The 17428-nt window shown below is 50.4% G+C and overlaps 3 protein-coding genes across 4 annotated transcripts; all 3 read right to left on the bottom strand.

The window, feature by feature from the left end:
* Window positions 1-1372: 1372 nt before the first annotated feature.
* Window positions 1373-3830, bottom strand: CTSG (cathepsin G). The gene is made up of 5 exons (XM_034994563.1): window positions 3767-3830; window positions 2939-3086; window positions 2342-2477; window positions 1930-2184; window positions 1373-1534 (listed from the first exon to the last, which is right to left on the bottom strand). Exons 1-5 carry the CDS (start codon window positions 3819-3821, stop codon window positions 1373-1375), a joined length of 756 nt encoding a protein of 251 aa, XP_034850454.1. The 5' UTR covers window positions 3822-3830.
* A 5922-nt stretch (window positions 3831-9752) lies between these two features.
* Window positions 9753-13306, bottom strand: LOC118002918 (granzyme H-like). Of its 2 annotated transcripts, XM_034993519.1 has the most exons (5): window positions 13121-13306; window positions 11845-11992; window positions 11192-11327; window positions 10729-10986; window positions 9753-10285 (listed from the first exon to the last, which is right to left on the bottom strand). In XM_034993519.1, the coding sequence occupies exons 1-5, from the start codon at window positions 13173-13175 to the stop codon at window positions 10142-10144; spliced, it is 741 nt and encodes a 246-aa protein (XP_034849410.1). In that variant the 5' UTR covers window positions 13176-13306; the 3' UTR covers window positions 9753-10141. The 2 variants fall into 2 exon arrangements, with proteins under 2 accessions (XP_034849410.1, XP_034849411.1); XM_034993520.1 differs by lacking the exon at window positions 10729-10986.
* Window positions 13307-14688: 1382 nt separating this feature from the next.
* LOC118003491 (mast cell protease 1A-like) lies at window positions 14689-17428 on the bottom strand. The gene is given in 7 exon segments (XM_034994562.1): window positions 14689-14850; window positions 15224-15484; window positions 15680-15750; window positions 15753-15814; window positions 16049-16080; window positions 16082-16191; window positions 17316-17428. Coding segments are annotated over 7 exon segments (753 nt in total). The 5' UTR covers window positions 17371-17428.

Raw genomic sequence — 17428 nt, 5'->3', positions numbered from 1 at the left:
GTGTATATAGCCAGTTAGACTTGATAAAATATGTGTTCAGTGATTATTCCATTTAAGATTATGGAAACTGCAAAAGTTCAGATGGTAAATGTCACACTGCAAGGAGTAATTAGCATTTTGATGGATGTAAAAAAACCTCCCTGCTGATTCTGTACAGTTATCTTAAGAAGGTATTTAAAGTATGGTTTAAATTTTGTGACTTTAGTAATCTTTTATTTGAATATAATATTGATATAGTCATGGGCTAATTTTTTGGGTACAAGTCATTATTTTAGTTAACATTTTGTGGGGAGTTTTGTGTAACTTTAGAGTATCAAAATAAGAAAATGAAGCAGTGGTCTGTAATCCAGTGGGGGTTGGTGTGGCTTAAGGGTTTAAGAGAAGAACACTAGCTGTGGATAGGCGCTTGGGTTGCTTGCGTCTCTTGGCCATTGTGAATAGGGATGCTGTGAACGTGAGTGTTTGGTAGCTATTTTTAAACATGCATATCTTTACTTTTTTCTTCCTTCTAGTACATGTATGGTTTCATTTTTTTTGCGTTTATTTATTTTAAAAAAATTTTATTTATTTATTTGAGAGAGAGCGAGCGAGCGAGCGAGAGAGAGCGAGAGAGATGGAACAGGGGGAGGGGCAGAGGGAGAGGAAGAAGCAGATTCCTCACTGAGCAGGAACCCGGGGCTCGGGCTTGGGGCTCTATCCCAGCACTCCGAGATCATGACCCGAGCTGAAGGCAGACGTTTAACCACCGACTGAGCCACCAAGGCGCCCAATTTTTTTTTGCATGTAGGTATCATATCTATTTGAGTTTTATTTTGGCTTTTAGTGTGAGGACTAGGTCCAATTTTATCTTTTTCCCCCCAAATAACTGTCTAGTTGTTCTAATACCATCTATTAAAAGTTCACTGTTTCCCAGCGATTTGCCACTTTTATCAAATATTAAATTGAGCCTTGTATGGAACTTCAGTTCTGTCCCTTTGGTCTGCCTGTCCTACACATAGCACGGGTATGCGGTTTCAGTACAGAGCTTTGCCCAGGGGAGAGAAAAGACTTTCCATCCTTCTCCAAGGAGGTGGGGGGAGGAGAAACGGGGGACCGGCTGGCTTGGAGAAGGGAAGAAGCTCCTCCCGATCCCCGCGATGGTGTGGGAGAGGTTAATTGATCCTGGGGAAGAACCCCATTTTCCTGGAGGGACTCAGACTCTGTTCTGGCATGCGTTTGTTGTGTACGGAAGGATGGTTAAGGAACACATGAGAAATCAGTTATTTCCACTCGAGACATGGACATTTATTAAGGCTCTGGCACCTTCCCTGGAGCCGCCCCAGGGCAGAGCCAGTCACAGCGGGGGAGGGGGGGGAGGCGGGGGGGGGAGGGGCTAGGTCTCGCAAGGCTGTTTGAAGCGTCTCATTGTTCTATTTACCCAGGGCATGAAGCTCCTAATCTTGGTGAAGACTGCTGGAGGAGTGCCCCTCCTATCTCCATAGGAGACAATGCCCTGGGCCACGCCGTTACACACCAGGGGGCCCCCGGAGTCCCCCTGAGGGCACGGAGAGAAAGAGACCCTAAGCCAGGCTTCCCCGCTGCTCCTCCTGGCTCTCAGAGAAAGCAGGGGTGTGTGGGTGAGATGGGCGGGCGGTGGAGATATGGAAGTCAACCTTCTGGATCTTTCCATGGCTGGGCTTCAGGCCTGGCTACAGGTCCTGTCTCTCACTCAACCCATGTCAACATACCTTCCCCTGCGGCAGGAAAATCCTGCACATGTATATGTTGTGTTCCCCCGGGACAGGATGGATGGGAAAAGCCCCCACCCCACTCTGCTCTGACCCCCCCAGACAAGGGGGGGAGGTGTGGGGGATATAGCTTCCTCCTACTGCCCAGCCTGCCCAGGCCCCCGTGTCGGGCAGTGTCGGCGACAGACGCTCATGGCCTTACCAGGAAGGCGGACTTCCTCTTCCTTGGGTTGCCCACACAGATTTGCGTTTGGCTGTCGTAGAAACCGAAGCGACTGGAGCACCTCGAATCACTCTGCACGGTTAGCCGCACCTGGTGGAGTCTGTTTGTCCTCTTGTTCAGGCCCAGCAGGCCCCAGCCCGCCACGGTGCACCTGGCCCCGGGCCTCACCCTGGCCCGCCCGCGAGGCAGAGCCACTGGCCTCACCGCGGACGTCCGTCTCATTGGTTGTGCCAGCTGCCAGGAGGGGCGCAGGCGCTCAGGGGCCATCTGCGCAGCTCGTCGCGCGCTCCATCCCCGCCCCGGGACTCTGCCCCTGCCTCCTCCCCCCGAGTCCCCGCAAGGCGAAGCCCCGCAGCACTGGGCATGGACTGGCGGGGCGGGCAGGCGGCACCTTTAGTAACATGATGTCATTCCTGTTGGTCTGGGGATTATAGCGAGGGTGGCGGATGGCTCTGCGCATCTTTGTGCGCTGCTGGGTCGGTTCCTGCCTGCGGATGTTGTGGGCCCCCAGGATGACCGTGATAGTCCTGCAAAGGAGAGGGGGCCTCGAAGTAGGTGTGAGCCTGAGGAGCTCCGGCCACCCGCTCTGCACGGCAGGTGGACGGCCCAGGGCGGCAAGATTGCCGCTGAGGGAACTGAGGGGACAGGAGGGGTTCAGGGGCCCAGCCCTCTGTGCTTCTCCTCAGCCCTGAGCTGGGGGTGGTGCGGGACGCAGTGACTTTGAGTTTTGCTTCCCCTGGGATTAGTTGAGAAATAGCTTAAATTCCTATTTTGGGCCCCAGCATGTGTCTTCATCTCCTCCTGCTCTTTTTGATCATGTCCTCTTTTTCTTCTCGGTCGCCCTGACCTGTTCTGCCCCCAGCTGCTCCCAAAGTCCCACTGGTCTCTTTTTCACTCCATTGTGGCTGGAGCCCTGCTTTCACGTGGCTGGGCCTGCGTTCCCCTGGGGCTGCGGTCCTGGCCCTCCAGGAGCCCCCCAGCTGCTCACCTTCCCCAGCAGTGGGCTGCCGTCAGCACGAAGTCATTTCTCACCAGGAAACCCCCGCAAGTTTTGCGCCCCTCTTGAGACTGGATTTGGAGAAATGCCATATAGGGGTGGGAATGAGGCCTGGCCTCTTGGCCTCCAATGATCTCCCCTGGAAGGAAACATTCGGCACTTATCTCTGTGCTGCCTGAACCAGCAGTGTGGGCACCAGGGTGGTGGTTCCAGAAAGCCTGGCAGATGGGGAGCGGGGAGAGATGATGCAGGGGAAGGAGGCGCTGGTGGTGAGAAATGGGTCTGCAGGGCACCCACTTTGGGAGAGGGCTCCTGGGTTCTGCAGGAAACACTGCTGGCTCTCCATCCCAGACCTCAGCTCCCTCCCAGCTCCCCAGAGAGCAGCCCCAGCCTCTCTGGAAGTTCCCTGGAACTTTCTTCCTCAGGGAGACTCCCAGGTCCCTCTGAGGCCTGCTCAGGGCCCGCTCATGACCAGCATGGGACTGGTTTTTCAGAATCTAGACAAGAGCTGATGGTAGTTCTTGCGCATTCTTATTGCCTGGGCTCGGACCCGTGGGCAGCAGGATGAATTTAGAGAGCGCATTTATCTCACATGTACTATGTGCTGGGGCAATTCCAAGAGTTTTATGTATACTAACTTAAGTCTCATAGAACTTTAGGAAGTATGCATTGGTATTATTCCTAATTTATAAATGAGGAATCTGAGGAGCTGTGAATTCAAATAACTTGCCCAACGATACAAAATTAGGAGGTGTCTAGGCAGTCTGGCTCCAGGGTCTAGGAGAGGGGTCAGGCCTGAGGTTGGTGACAGTCACTCACCTGCCCCAGCCCCAGGGGGTAGGAGAAAGGCCATCAGGAGCAGGAGGAGTGGCATCTTCTTGGGAAGGTTGCTCCAGTTAGGTGTTGCAGGTGCTCTCTCCTGCCAGATTTGTAGTCCCTGAGAGAGGAAGGAAGTCTGGGGGGTGGGAGGGGGGCTCAAGAACAGTTCCATTCTCCTGCTGGTGTGATAGGTTTCATCACCCAAGGCTGCCCAGGAGGCCTGCCCACCAACTGCCAGTGATCTGCAACTGCCCATTTCCAAACTGCTAATTTAATTTATACCATAGTAAGGTGTGGACATTGGCGAATGAAAGACGGGTGTGGGTGGTGGTGGGATGCGGTGAGGACACCACGAGTAAGTCAGAGGAGGCAAAAGAGGGAGGAGGAAGGCGGCCTGTCTTTACCCTTTGGGTCTGGACCCCCTGCTGATATCTTTGCTGCTCCCACTTCTTTCTAGAAGTTGTCACGGCAGGTTGAGGAGCTCTCCTGAGTGGGTGCAGGGCACAGCCAGCGAAGGAAAAGGGAAGAACAAGGCTCTGCCACTGATAATTACTTTCTCAGGACACTTGAGCCCCAACAAACTCTCAGTGAAAATTATGACACAGTTGAAGATTTCTATTTTCCTGCTTCCTAATCAAGGTGAGGGCTTTTGTGTCCCAGAAGGTTCCCTGCACACAGAAAAGACCCTGGCTGAAAGAAAAGCAACTAAGATCCTTTTCATCCATGATATGAGTCCAATTCACCTAATCCTCATTCTCTGCGCCAGAGGCTTCTGAGAAGGAAATGCACGCTTGCTGTGCTGTCTGCAATCCATAAAGAATCATCTATAATACATAAAGAACATGCGCTCCACATCGGGAGTAAGGCATTGCAGATCACTGCAGAGTAACACAGGTACCCTTAAAAATACTTAGAAGATTCTGTGGATGCACAGAAAAACACTGTAATATGGTATAATTTTTGCAAAAATGTCAGAATTAAAAATTAATACAATTCTTAAACTTTTACGGCTGTGAGAGCCCCACTTGAAAATATTATGGAAATGAAGGATCCTCTTCCTGTATATAAATACACATGATATTCACAGCTGCAAACAACTTAATCCCTTCTCTGATACATGCTTAATGATTGCAACCTCATGAAATTTCTTTATGCATCTGAAAAGTAATATATAAAAAAAAGAGAAAACATTATAACGGCTTTATTAGTGCCTTAGCATTAGGGGTAATTTTAATTTATTGTTACTTAACTTTTTCAACACTTAGCTTTAAAAACATTAGTCTAGCTTTTTTTTTTTTAAGATTTTATTTGAGAGAGAGCATGGGGGGATGAGGGTGGAGGGGCTCAGCTCGGTGTCTGCTAAACTTTCTGTCTCCCTCTCTCTGCCCCTTCCTGCTGTGCGCACGTGTGTGCTCTCTCTCAAAAATAAGTAAATCTTAAAAAAAAAAAAGAAGTCATGGGCGCCTGGGTGGCTTAGTTGGTTGAGCGACTGCCTTCCGCTCAGGTCATGATCCTGGAGTCTCAGGATCGAGTCCCGCGTCGGGCTTCCTGCTCAGCAGGGAGTCTGCTTCTCCTTCTGACCCTCCCACCTCTCATGTGCTCTCTCTCTCTTTCTCATTCTCTCTCTCAAATAAATAAATAAAATCTTTAACAAAGAAAAAAAGAAAAAAAAAGAAGTCACAATGGTTAAGTTCATTCTGGGGTTGGAGGGCGGAGAAGACATTTTTAAAAAAGATTTTATTTATTTATTTGGCAGATAAGAGACATAGGGAAGAGGGACAACAAGCAGGGGGAGTAGGAGAGGGAGCAGCAGGCTCCCCGCAGAGCAGGAAGCCCATGCGGGCCTCGATCCCAGGACCCTGGGATCATGACCTGAGCGGAAGGCAGACGCTTAACGACTGAGTCACCCAAGCGCTCCTGGAGAAGGCATTTTTACCGGGAAAAGACACATGGGGGTTTCTGAAATTTGGCCATCGTTGTTTAAGTTTTGGGTGCTTTTCATGTGTGTATATTTTGCAATAAAATTTTTTTTTTAAAAAGTCTGTTTGCCAGGGTTGGGGATTAGAGGGAACATTTGAACAGAGAATGGAATGTGGGAGAACAAATAGGGGCACATATGTTTTTATTTTCTATTTTAATAAAAATTGTGATATTGGAACAAGGAAGACTGTGATACATTTCACAAGATTCATAGCTGGTTACATCTACTTTTGACTGTTTTATTACATTTCCGTCAGTTACAATAGTTTTCTCCTCTGGGATGTTGGGACATTAAAGTAGGATGTTTCCCACCTCCTCCCAGGCCCCGTTTACTGCCCCAGTGCAAAACCTCTGGGCAGGCAGTTGCCCGCTGAGGCCGGGACCACTTCCCTCTCTGTCCCTTTGAGGCTGCTCTGGTCAGAAACCAATCTGGTTGCTCTTGGCATTGTAGGAGACCCGTGTACTACTGAGGCATTCCGGACATTCTCAGGGCCGCCTTACCATCACATTTGGAAGCACGGAGTGGAAACTCCTTGGGAAGTTTCTGCTGATGAGCTTGTGCTTGTCTTACGGAGTGCCAGTGCGGGGAGAAGCAGCTCTCTGTGCTGTTGTCTTCCCACACACGCGCGTCTGCTGGGAGTGAGACTTTCTTTGCAAGAACTGCCCTGTGCTCTGCTCCGGTAGGAAAGAACAGGTGACAAAGGAAATTCTAGGTGGACATATTCCCTGAGACTCTCTTCCCCTAATGCTCAGACCATCCGACTCTTCAACAATAGGAGATCAGTAATGCTAATTCTGATATATTCATGGGGTGCAATGCTATCCAGCCATTAAATAGCATCATATTTTAAAGACTGCTTAGTAGCATGGAGCACACTCCATCATCTAATATTAAGTGGGAAAAGTAGAATGTGGAACGGTGTGTACAATTTGATACTGATTCTGTTAAAAAAGAACAACAGCCAGAACGATCATTTTATGACTCTTATTTTCCCTGTTATATTAGCCAATTTTTTCTATAATGGCTATGTATTAGTTTTACAGGTAGAACAAAATTTAGGGCCCGCAATCCGTTTGAACAGCAAACACTATAAGGAATTGTGGTAGAGGTGAGCTAGTGGTCTAGCAAAACAATTTCCCTTTCTTCCAGAGGACTGGGTGCACGCTGTTGTGCAGTCTTACTTGACGTTAGGTGTGACAATGGGACTGTTGTAGCAAATGGGATGTGAGTGGAGAGTCTGTGGGTACCTTCCAGACCCGGCCTATCACGTGCTCCTGTGCCTGACCATCCAGGTTCTTCCCCTACCTGGGTTTGACCCAGATGAACACAGGGCGCTTGGAAGCCATCTTTAGGAGCCTGAGTCTGGGCTCCTTAATCATGGGCACACATGCAATTTATTGTCCCAGCTGGGACACTCGAGAGTAAAACGGGCACTACTCACCAGGAACATTCATTTTGGACTGTTTGTGAGCAAGAAATAGGTTTCTGTTGTATTAGTCACTGAACTGCTGCAGTTTATGTGGTAGAATAGTTAGGGTTATCTTTTTTTTTTAATTCTTATGTTAATCCCCATACATGACATCATTAGTTTCAGATGTAGTGTTCCATGATTCATTGTTTGTGCATAACACCCAGTGCTCCATGCAGAATGTGCCCTCCTTAATACCCACCACCAGGCTAACCCATCCTCCCACCCCCCTCCCCTCTAGAACCCTCAGTTTGTTTTTCAGAGTTAGTTAGGGTTATCTTAACTAACACATGTACCGACTTACTTAAGCCTACCTTTTTTCTGGTATTTGAGAGAGAGAGAGCGTGAGAGAGAGAGCATGAGAGGGAGGAGGTTCAGAGGGAGAAGCAGATGCCCCATTGGGCAGAGAGCCAGATGTGGGACTCAATCCCAGGAGTCCTGGGATCATGACCCGAGCGAAGGCAGACGCTTAGCAGACTGAGCCACCCAGGCACCCCTATAGTTTAGATTATACTATAGTTTAAATTATCCAACATAAACATCTCCCTCTGGGGCGCCTGGGTGGCTCAGTAGGTTAAGCAGCTGCCTTCGGTCCGGGTCATGATCCCAGGGTCCTGGGATTGAGTCCCACATCGGGCTCCCTGCTCAGCAGGGAGCCTCTTTCTCCCTCTCCCTTTACCCCTCCTCCTTGCTCCTGCTCTCTCTCTCTCTCAAATAAATAAGTAAATCTTAAAAAAAAAATCTCCCTCTGTTAGTGAATATCTGTTAATGAATTAATTAAATATCTGTTAATGAATATTGTTTTAAAATCTCATTCATATTTAATAAAGAGGCTTTTAAGTTATTTAAATAATACATAAAGTTGCAGAAAAATTAGGAAAGTGGATATATAGGAAGAATAAGAAAAGCCTAAAAGTAAAATATATGTGTAAGTAAAAATTTGATTTTTTTTTTTTTTTTTAGACTAGCATACTCTGCTCTCACAGGCTTCTGACTTAGGTATACCTGGGAGCATTCTTCCATGGGGCAAAATGTAATTCTGTTTCATAACTTAAAAGTTTCCACAGCGTTTAGTAGTACATAATTTTTAAAAAAAGAATCCCCACATTTGTCCTGGACACTGGTATTGTCTCTAAGATTTGACTTGTGTGACAAATCTATAAGGAATGACCTTGCCCAGTTTTCTCAGTGTGGTTGATGGGTAGGTCAAGGACTCCTTTGTTCTTCTCTTGTGTTTTTTTAGAACCTTTGTATACGAGGTGCAAAAATGCCATCTCTCCATGTCCATACAGAATCTCGGTATTATAATTTTTGTAAATTTTTCTCACCTGTGTCATTGCTATGCTGTGAGCACCAGGGAAGGCTTGGCAGATGGATGGAGGCGCAGTCATATGAGAAAAATTGGCTTTTATGTGCTTTTCACCTTATTCTTCAATGTGCTGGATTTTGCTTTTTCACATCCATGTGATTCTTTTCAGTGAAATTCTTCCTCTTTTTGATGGTGGTCCCACTTGATTCAGTGTTTATCCACTTGTCCAGCTATTGTGAATTTACTGTGTTCTGTCATGTCCAACTCACTAGTGGTGTTGTTTGAAGGATATAGGACCCTGGGGCGCCTGGGGGGCTCAGTCAGTTAAGCATCCAAACTCTTGATTTCGGCTCAGGTCATGATCTCAGGGTCAGGCCCCGAGCTCAGCAGGGAGTCTGCTTGAGATTCTCTCCCTCTCTCTCTGTACCCCTGCCTCCCCACTCCGCTCACACAGGTGCATGCGCTTTCTCTCTAAAATAAATAAATATTAAAAAAAAAAAGGATACAGCACCCTCAAATAAGGTTATCTGGTCACAGTGAACTATCTTGCACCTGAAATGTGGCATTTCATGGGTTTGTGGACTGCAGTTCATGCCTTCTACCTGTGAAATAAAAATAAGGCTGCCGCTCCTTCCTACCCCCCCACCCCCCTTCCTCACCTCAGGACGCGGCCTCTACCGTGCATAGATTTGGACATCTCAGGACCTGTGGGTCTCCAACTTTCTTCCAATTTCACATTGCCCTTTTGGAACCAAAGTCATGCATGTGAAACTATAATGTGCGATACAGATATAATTCAGGGATTTTAATTATTTTCAAGACAGGCTTTCTCGTGGATTCTAAATACAGATCCATTTGTGCCAAACCTGAACTGCTTGGTGGAAGGAGGTGGAAGGGGCATTTAGGAGACATTTCTCATTAAGTTTCCCAATGGCAGGGACAGAGCCAGTCATGTACCTGGGGAGAGAGATTAACATTTGATCCAGGATGGTCTGCAGCCCAGAGCCCTCTGGCTCACAAAGCTGCCGTAACCCAGGTTGCCAGCAGGGGGAGTTGGGGTCCTGAGGCCAGGCCAGGCTGTCCCCCGTGGCAGAGAGAGAGGCCCTGGAAACAGGAAACTGACGTCCGTGACATGGCCCCCTGGCCTCTTGGGTCCCTAGAGTTACCCCCTTTTTACTGACCAAATTGTTGGGTTGGTGATGGTGGTTGGCTTAGAGAAGAAATTTCTAAGGCCCAGAGGGGATACTTTTTGGGGAGAGAGGATTGTCCTTCTATGATAGAGTTTAGGCTGAACCTTTGCAGAGGGCTAAGCACCAAGGAGGTGTAATTGAGAAATTGATGAGAAGCTAGGCAGCATAGGGGTTAGGGAGGGCGGAGGGCTGGGGGAGAAAGGAGGCAGCAAAGCCCAGAGTTGGCAGCAGAAGACTGCCTGGGGCAGTGTCACTTCATACCGGAAGTGGTTCAGTGAATAAATAAGACCTCAGTCATATTCACTCCAGAGATCCATTTATTATGGCCCTGCCATCCCTACCCTCCACCCCCCAGCCCCAAGGGATTCTTGCCTCTGCCCCAGAAAAGATGGCCAAGCACAGAGGGAGGTCAGTCTCATGCCTGTTGTTAGAGGCGCTTCATTGTTCTCTTTATCCAGGGCAGGAAGTGGGAGACCTTCATGAAGACCCCTGGAGGGGTCCCATCTGGTTTTCCATAGGAGAAAATCCCCTGGACCACGTTGTTACACACGAGGGGGCCTCCGGAGTCCCCCTGTGGGCAGAGAGAGGAAGGACTGAGCTGGCCTCCCGGTGGTCCTGCCCTCCCCGCTGCGCTGGGGATGGGTGGTCTGTGTTAGGGGGCTGCATGGGAGATTGGGCTCAGGGCAGGCCTTGTCCCCTCTCTCAGTCCCTGGGCTCCAGCCTGGCACTGACTGTTCTCTCCAGCTCTACCCAGGCCAAACCTTTCTCTCCAATCCTCAGGGAACCTCGGGGGTGGTGGTGGAGGGGGGGCGGGTGGGAGGGATGCTGCTTGGGATGACAGATCCTTCCTCCCCTCCATCCCGACCCATTTGGGGAAAAACTGAAGACTGGATTTGTGAACCCAGCTGCCCAAGCTCTCAGGCTGAGGCAAGAAGATATGGCCACTCCCACACCCTGGACCGCCCCAAGTTCCTCTCTCCTGGGGCCTGTCTAGGTAGATGCTGGAAGCCTGACCTTGAAGCCGGTCTTCATCTTCTTCGGGTCTCCTACACAAATCTGGGTGGCCCTGCTGTAATAGCCACGGAAGAGGAATTCACACTCCCTATCCTTCTGTACTTCCAGCGACGCCTCCTGCAGAGTGGTTGCTAAAGAGCTCATTGAGACCCGCCCCCAGCCGGCCACACTGCACACCTGTCCTGGCCGCACCCAGGTCTTGCCGGTGGGCAGGCGGAGGGGCCTCACCGCTGCAGTCTGCTTGGCCTCTCTCTCCAGCTGATGGAAAGAGGCAAGAGAGTCCAGCTCAGCCAGTGGCCTCTGGGCCTGGACACCCCGATGAGGCTGCACCGTCTTCTCTCTGCCCTGAGCCACGGGGACTGGTCAGGCGGCCAGGGTGGGAAGAACGGAGGGGACAGGTCCCAGTGGGAGGAGGAAACAGTATGGACCCAGGAGAGCAAGGGCAGCAGGGAGGTTTCCTTACCTGCAGTAACATGATGTCGTTGGAGTGGTTGTTTGGATTATAGTCTGGGTGGGGGATGGCTGTTTTCACGGGGATGACCTGCTGGGTCCTCTCCTGTTCCTCGATGTTGTGGGCCCCCAGGATGACCCTGATGGAGCTGCACAGAGACCAGAGTGGGGTGTGGGGGTGTGAAGTCACAGGATACAGCCAGCGGCTGTGAAGGGCACATGGCAGCCAGGGCAAGGCAGGACTGGAGCCGAGGGGGAAATCGAGATGACAGATGGGTCCTAGATCCTCTTTTTTTCAATGACACTGAAGGTAGGGCTTCTGTGAGCTTTCTTTTGCCTTCAGGCAATATCATGAAATTATTTGAGTTTGCATTTTGGCTCTAATGCATGCTTCCATCCTCCACGGTTGCTTAATTTGCCTGGTGTGCTCCCTCTCTTCTCAACTGTGCCACTTATTCTCACATCAGACCCTCTGACCCCAAAGCTTACCTGTCCTACTTCTCAGCCTTTCATTGCCCCAGCCATGCTCTCGGCTGGCTTCTTGGATGAGCTCTCTAGGCTTGAGTTATCAGGAGCCCCGGGTGCTTCCCTGGGCTGTAGCCCCTGGGGAGAGGGCAGGGGTCCCTGTAGGGGTTTCAGATGTGTAGGCTGGATGCTGCCCCTCACCTTCCCCGGCAGTGAGCAGCCGTCAGAACAAAGTATTTGTGCACCAGGACACCGCCACACCTCTTCTTCTTGCTCTTATCCAGAAACTGAACAAATGCCATGTAGGGCCGGGAGTGGGGCTTGGCCTCATGGCCCCCGATGATCTCCTCTGAAAGAAAAGGCTGGAAGATGGGGTGTCTGGGGGCAGCTGGGGTCAGGAGGGAAGGCTTAGGAAGGTGGTGATCAAGGGCGGGGTCTACAGTGCCCTGCGGACCCCAGGGTGGGCAGTCCTCCCAGGTTCTTGTAGCAGGATGACCTTTCTTAAACCTTGAGCCTCAGAAACCCCCTGACAAGGGGGCAGTCCTTGTTCTCCACATCCCACTTCAGGCACACGTATGGAGGAGATAAGATTTATCTTCAAGACGATGGAGTCCCGGAAGATCATGGACAGGACTCCCCTGATGCCTTGATTCTCAGTGAATCTCTCGGGCCCCTCTGAGCCTCTGCTAGCATCCTGATGGGTGCCATTTTCTAATAAACTATATATGAATTTATGGAGTTGGATTTTCTAAAATCCTCATGTCCTAGGGGATAGCACATGGTCTCAGTAGACATTTTTAGGTTGCACAAAGGAATGGCCTTCGATGAGCTTTTGGCCGAGGCTGGGTGGAGATAGTGCTGGTGGGATGCAAGGCCACAGGAATCGGGGAGGGCACTGCCAAAGACAGTGGAGCAGCCGAGGGCCTGGGGCAGGCAGGGGGAGGTGGTGCTGACAACGGGCTGCCCAGGCCTGGGGCAGAGCTTTGGGTGCAGTCATCTAGCTGCTGCTAAGATCAACTGCACCCCGGGCTCCTCTCCCAGGCAGGAGTGAGTGGGTGGAGAGTGCTGAGAAATTTAACTGGCTCTTCAAGCTGGGGCCAGTGACACCTCCCACTACTACAGCCGGTTTGCCTGAGCTTACCTTTCCTGGGTTGGAGTGAGGGCTTTTAATTACCTGTCTTTTGTAGCTTCGTATCTTCTGCCAAATGCCTTTCTCCAAACAACTCACTTTCCGAGTGATAAGAGGGAGGCTAACCCGTACTAACCCTCTTAGTGAGCGCCCTTCCTGCCGGCCATCTTTGTTGAGCATCTGTCTAGCATCAGACCTGTTAGTCTGGGTTTGGGGTAGGAGCTGGGGTTCAAAAAGTTCCTGGGCTCCAATTGAGGATGATCCTTGACTGTGATGGGCAGAAGGGTCAAGAGTACAAGGGGTTTTGGGGGTTGGGCCCAGGTCTCTGGAATGGGGATGGTCACTCACCTGTACCAGCCCCAAGGGGCAGAAGAAGGGCCAACAAAAGCAGGAGTGGCTGCATCTTCCCCGAAGGTCTGCTCAGGTCAGAGCTGTCGGTTGTCCTTCCTTCCAGATACAGAGCCCTGAGGGGAGTGATAGAAGGGTAGCTCACTGATCTTCTAGGCCTCTTCTCCCTCTGGCCCTCTACGGCTGGGTGTCATCATTTAAGGTGGTTTGTTGAAGTTCTCTGGCTTCAGCTATCACACTTGCACTCCCACTGCTGAGTCATAAGGGGAAAGCCAGAAGAAAGAACAAGAAAGTGAAGGCTGTGGCTCCCGCCAGCAGACGGGTTGCCACCTGAGAAACCCCTCAGTGACTGACTCAAGAATGTCTTCATTTCTCGGCTCTTGGCTCTTTTTCCATTCAGAGGAAATCATGAATAATTATTGAGCTAGCTGGGTCCAGGGATGTGAGACACACAGCTCCTGCCCTTGAGATGCCAATGGTCGTCTGGAGCAGACGAAGAATCTGTTGTGAGTGTACGTTTTCCCACAGTCGAGGCACACTCATCAGTGACAGACATTCAGCAAACCACTTCTTCTGTTCAGCCTGCCTTCTCTAAGGTGGATGTTTTAAAGATGAGATTACTTTTTCTGAATACATTCTTGTATAGGAGACTTAGAGATTGTTGAAAACGGAAGAAAAAATTTACTAAATAAACTATAGGCTATAGGACACCTTTGAAACCATAGGATACCTTTGAAACACAAATTTTTATTGTAATGAGTTTCCTTTGGAGACACACACACACACACACATGCACACACACACGTGTGCACGCACACACACATACACACATGGAAATGGTGTGAGGCGGGAAGAGGCTGGATCAGACCAAGATGGAAGAGCACCATCAATGTCATCTGGGGCTGCGGGAAGATGGGCACCAGGACACCAGAGGCAGTGCTGGGCTCTGGGACCACGGCAAGGCTGTGACCAGCACTTGGGCTAGGCCTGGGAGTAGCGAAAGGCCCTCCCGAAACTCTGAGGCTCCCAAGCTGCCACTCTGGTTTGGGAAGGGAGTGCTGCAGAATCTTCCCACTTATTTCTATTAAGATGAAGTGGCCCCCTATCCCAGAGTTTCTTAGGTGGTTCTCCTTCCAAATGTGGATTCCTTTATGTTGTTGTATTGGGATAGGATGGGTTGGGGGTGTAGGTGTGGGATGAGGTAGGAGGGCAATATGGATGAGATAAGAGGGTCCTCTAGGAGAAGGTCATTTTTCTTGGGGCAGTGTCTCCCTTTTCCTGATGGAGCTCACATTCAGCCTGTCAGGGGGAGGTGCTGCTGGGAGATGTATTTGGAAGGAGCTGGGTATCAAAGCAACATGACTTTTTATTCTAGAGAAATGTGAACAGATGGTGGCTGGACACGCAGTAGGTAACTAACAAATGTTTTGGTGAATAAAGGAGGAATCTAATTTCCACTCAAGAGATGGAAGTTTATTAAGCCCTGGCAGCCTCCTCTCCATCCCCTTTCCCAGTGCAGTTCTGGCCTCTGCCCCAGAAAAGATGGACAGATTGATCCTGGGGACATCTCAGTCTGGTCCCTGCAGGTTGAAGCATCTCATTATTCTTTCTATCCAGCACAAAAAGCTTGAGATCCTGGTGTAGACACGTGGAGGTTTCCCCTCTGCTTTTCCAAAGGAGACAATGCCCTGGGCCACATTGTTACACACAAGGGGGCCCCTGGAGCCTCCCTGTGGGCAGAGGGAGGAAGGACTGAGTTGGGCTTTCTCTCAGTCCTGTCCTCCCTGCTGCCCCTGGGGGTCGATGGTCTCTGTTAGGGGGCTGTGGGTGAGATCAAGGCCAGGGCAGGCCTTGTGGCCTTCCTTGGTCCTTGAGCTCCAGCCTGGCCCCGATAATCCCCCCCCTTTCTCCCTCAGAAAGCCTCTGCCCATAAGTAGCTGTGGGACAGTCCCTCCCTGCCCCCGCCCCCGCCAGGGAGACAGGACCAGAGACTGGATTGGATAGAAAGGCTGAGGGCATAGAAATACGGCTAGTTCTCACTGTCCCTTCTTCTCAAAGCTTGGCTGTCCCAGGGCTGGGCATGGACAATGCTGGGGATCTCACCTTAAAAGAAGACTTCTTTTTTGGGTTCCCCACACACATCTGGGTTGTGCTGTCATAGAGGTTTTTATAGCATGAGATGCATTGCTTGTCCCTTTGGACTTCAAGCTCTACCTCACGCAGTTTCCCTGCCCCAGAGGTGCTGTTCACGCTGAGGAGCCCCCAGCCGGCCACACTGCACAGCGTTCCTGGCCACACCTGTGCACTCCTCTTGGGCAGTCTGAGGGGGCTCACAGGGGCAGTCAGGTGGGCCTTCTTTTCCAGCTGAATGCAGAGGAAAGGAGTTCTAATCTACCGATGGCTCACAAAGACTCTAGCGACAGTCATGGGGTTGCCCTCCTCATAGCCCCGGGATAAGTGAAAATGTCATAGTGGGAAGGAGGGACAGGAATGAGGCCACGGGGGATGCAAAATCCCCAGGAATAAAGTGTGCAAGAACCAGCGGACCGAGGGCCCTACCTGCAGTAACATGATGTCGTTGAAGACGTATTTAGGATTATAGTCTGGGTGGTGGATGGCTTTTCTCACAGAATGACCTGCTGGGTCCTCTCCTGCTTCTTGATGTTGTGGGCCCTCAGGATGACGTTGATGGAGCTGCACAGAGAGTGAGTGGGAAGTGCGGTCACAGGACATACAGTCCAAAAGCCATGGACGAAACGGGACAGCTCAGGTCAGGGCACGACTGGGATGGAGAGGAATTCTAGGGGATGGATGGGGCCAAGCTCTGTACCCTCTGCTTCTTGGCAGCCAGGCTGGGTGACAGTTCTTGGAAGAGGGATCCCCATGTGGAGTTAACAGAAGGGTGGAGTTGCAGGTGCTGCTTCTCACCTTCCTTTGCAGTGAGCTGCAGTTAGCACAAAAGTCCTCACGTGCAAGGAAACCTGCACAGGTTTTATTTGGATTCTGGATCCGGAGAAATGCCATGAAGGGACGAGAATGAGGCTTGGTTTCGTGGCCCCCGATTATTTTCCCTGAAAGAAACAGTTTACCCCGACTGCTGTGCTCATGGAACCAAAGGCTGGAGAAGGGGAAATGGGGATGAACTGAAGCAGGAGGGAAGGAGTTGGGGCGGCAGAGAGCAGGGTCTGGAGTAACCAGTAGCAACCAAGAAGGGTTCCTCAGACAGCATTCCTGACTTGCCAAATGACCCACAAGACTCAGATTCTACCTCTAACAGAGAGAACAGTCCTTGTTCCTTAATTCCTGCAGTGGACACATATGGTGGCAAATGGAATTTACGTTTGAAACAAGCAGTGAAGTCCCCACAGATCCTGGAAAATCCTTTCCCCGATAGTATCTGGGTTCTTTCTCCCCTCTTGTTTTCTAGACCTCACTGAGCTGCTCCTTATTTGTAATGTTTGGAACATGAGCTCAAAATGCTCATGTTTGTGTTGTGGTTGTGTTTGACTTTCGCTAGAGCCTGACACATACTAGGTGCCCAGTAAATGTCTTAGTTGCATGAAGAAACGGCTCCCATTTAGCTTCTGAATGAGCATTGGTTGCGGTTCTAAGTACCAGGGAATATGGGGCCTGCCAAAGCCATTGTGCCCATTGTGGCTGAAAAATTACCAAACATAAGTATTAAAGGGACCAGGATGCCACCAACTCTGGGACCAACTGGGTCCTTGGCTTCTTTCTTCGGCAGCGTAAGAATGACAAAGCTTGAAGAACTGGGTGGAGATTGAGGATAGATCTTAAGACATTGAGTTAGAAATTTAGTGGGCCTTGCTTTGACTACAGAAGCCAGCCCTTTTCTCCAAACTGCCAATTCCTGGGGGATTAATTATTTCTCATTCCCACCCTCCAACATTCTTCTAGATGCCTTTGTATAAGAACCCAATTTCCAGACGACAAGGGTAGGACCTGGGGAAGGGATAGGACCTATGGCTCCCCCTGGGTAACAGCCTTCTTCTGCGCTGCCATTCATGCTGAGTGTTTATCCTGCTTCAGATTTGCCCATCTTTGAGCGAGGTTGGCAGATCTGATGTGGGATCAAAACGCAGCAGGGCCAGGGTGTGCCTGAGTGTAGCACCTGAGCAAGGCTGTGCCACAGTGGGATGGGACTGGGCCTCTGTTGGGGGAGGCAGTCACTCACCTGTCTCAATCTCAGGGGCCAAAAGAAAGGCCACCAGGAGCAGGAGCAGCTGCATGGCCCCAGGAAGGCTGCCCAGGTTGGAGTTGCCAGCACTTCCTCCAAGTCTTCTAACC

Source organism: Mirounga leonina, unplaced genomic scaffold, assembly GCF_011800145.1.
Source record: "Mirounga leonina isolate KUSES-001 unplaced genomic scaffold, KU_Mleo_1.0 Mir_91, whole genome shotgun sequence".
Lineage (NCBI taxonomy): Eukaryota > Metazoa > Chordata > Mammalia > Carnivora > Phocidae > Mirounga > Mirounga leonina.
Note: the sequence above shows the minus strand (reverse complement) of the source record. Positions and strands in the feature narration are given on the sequence as shown.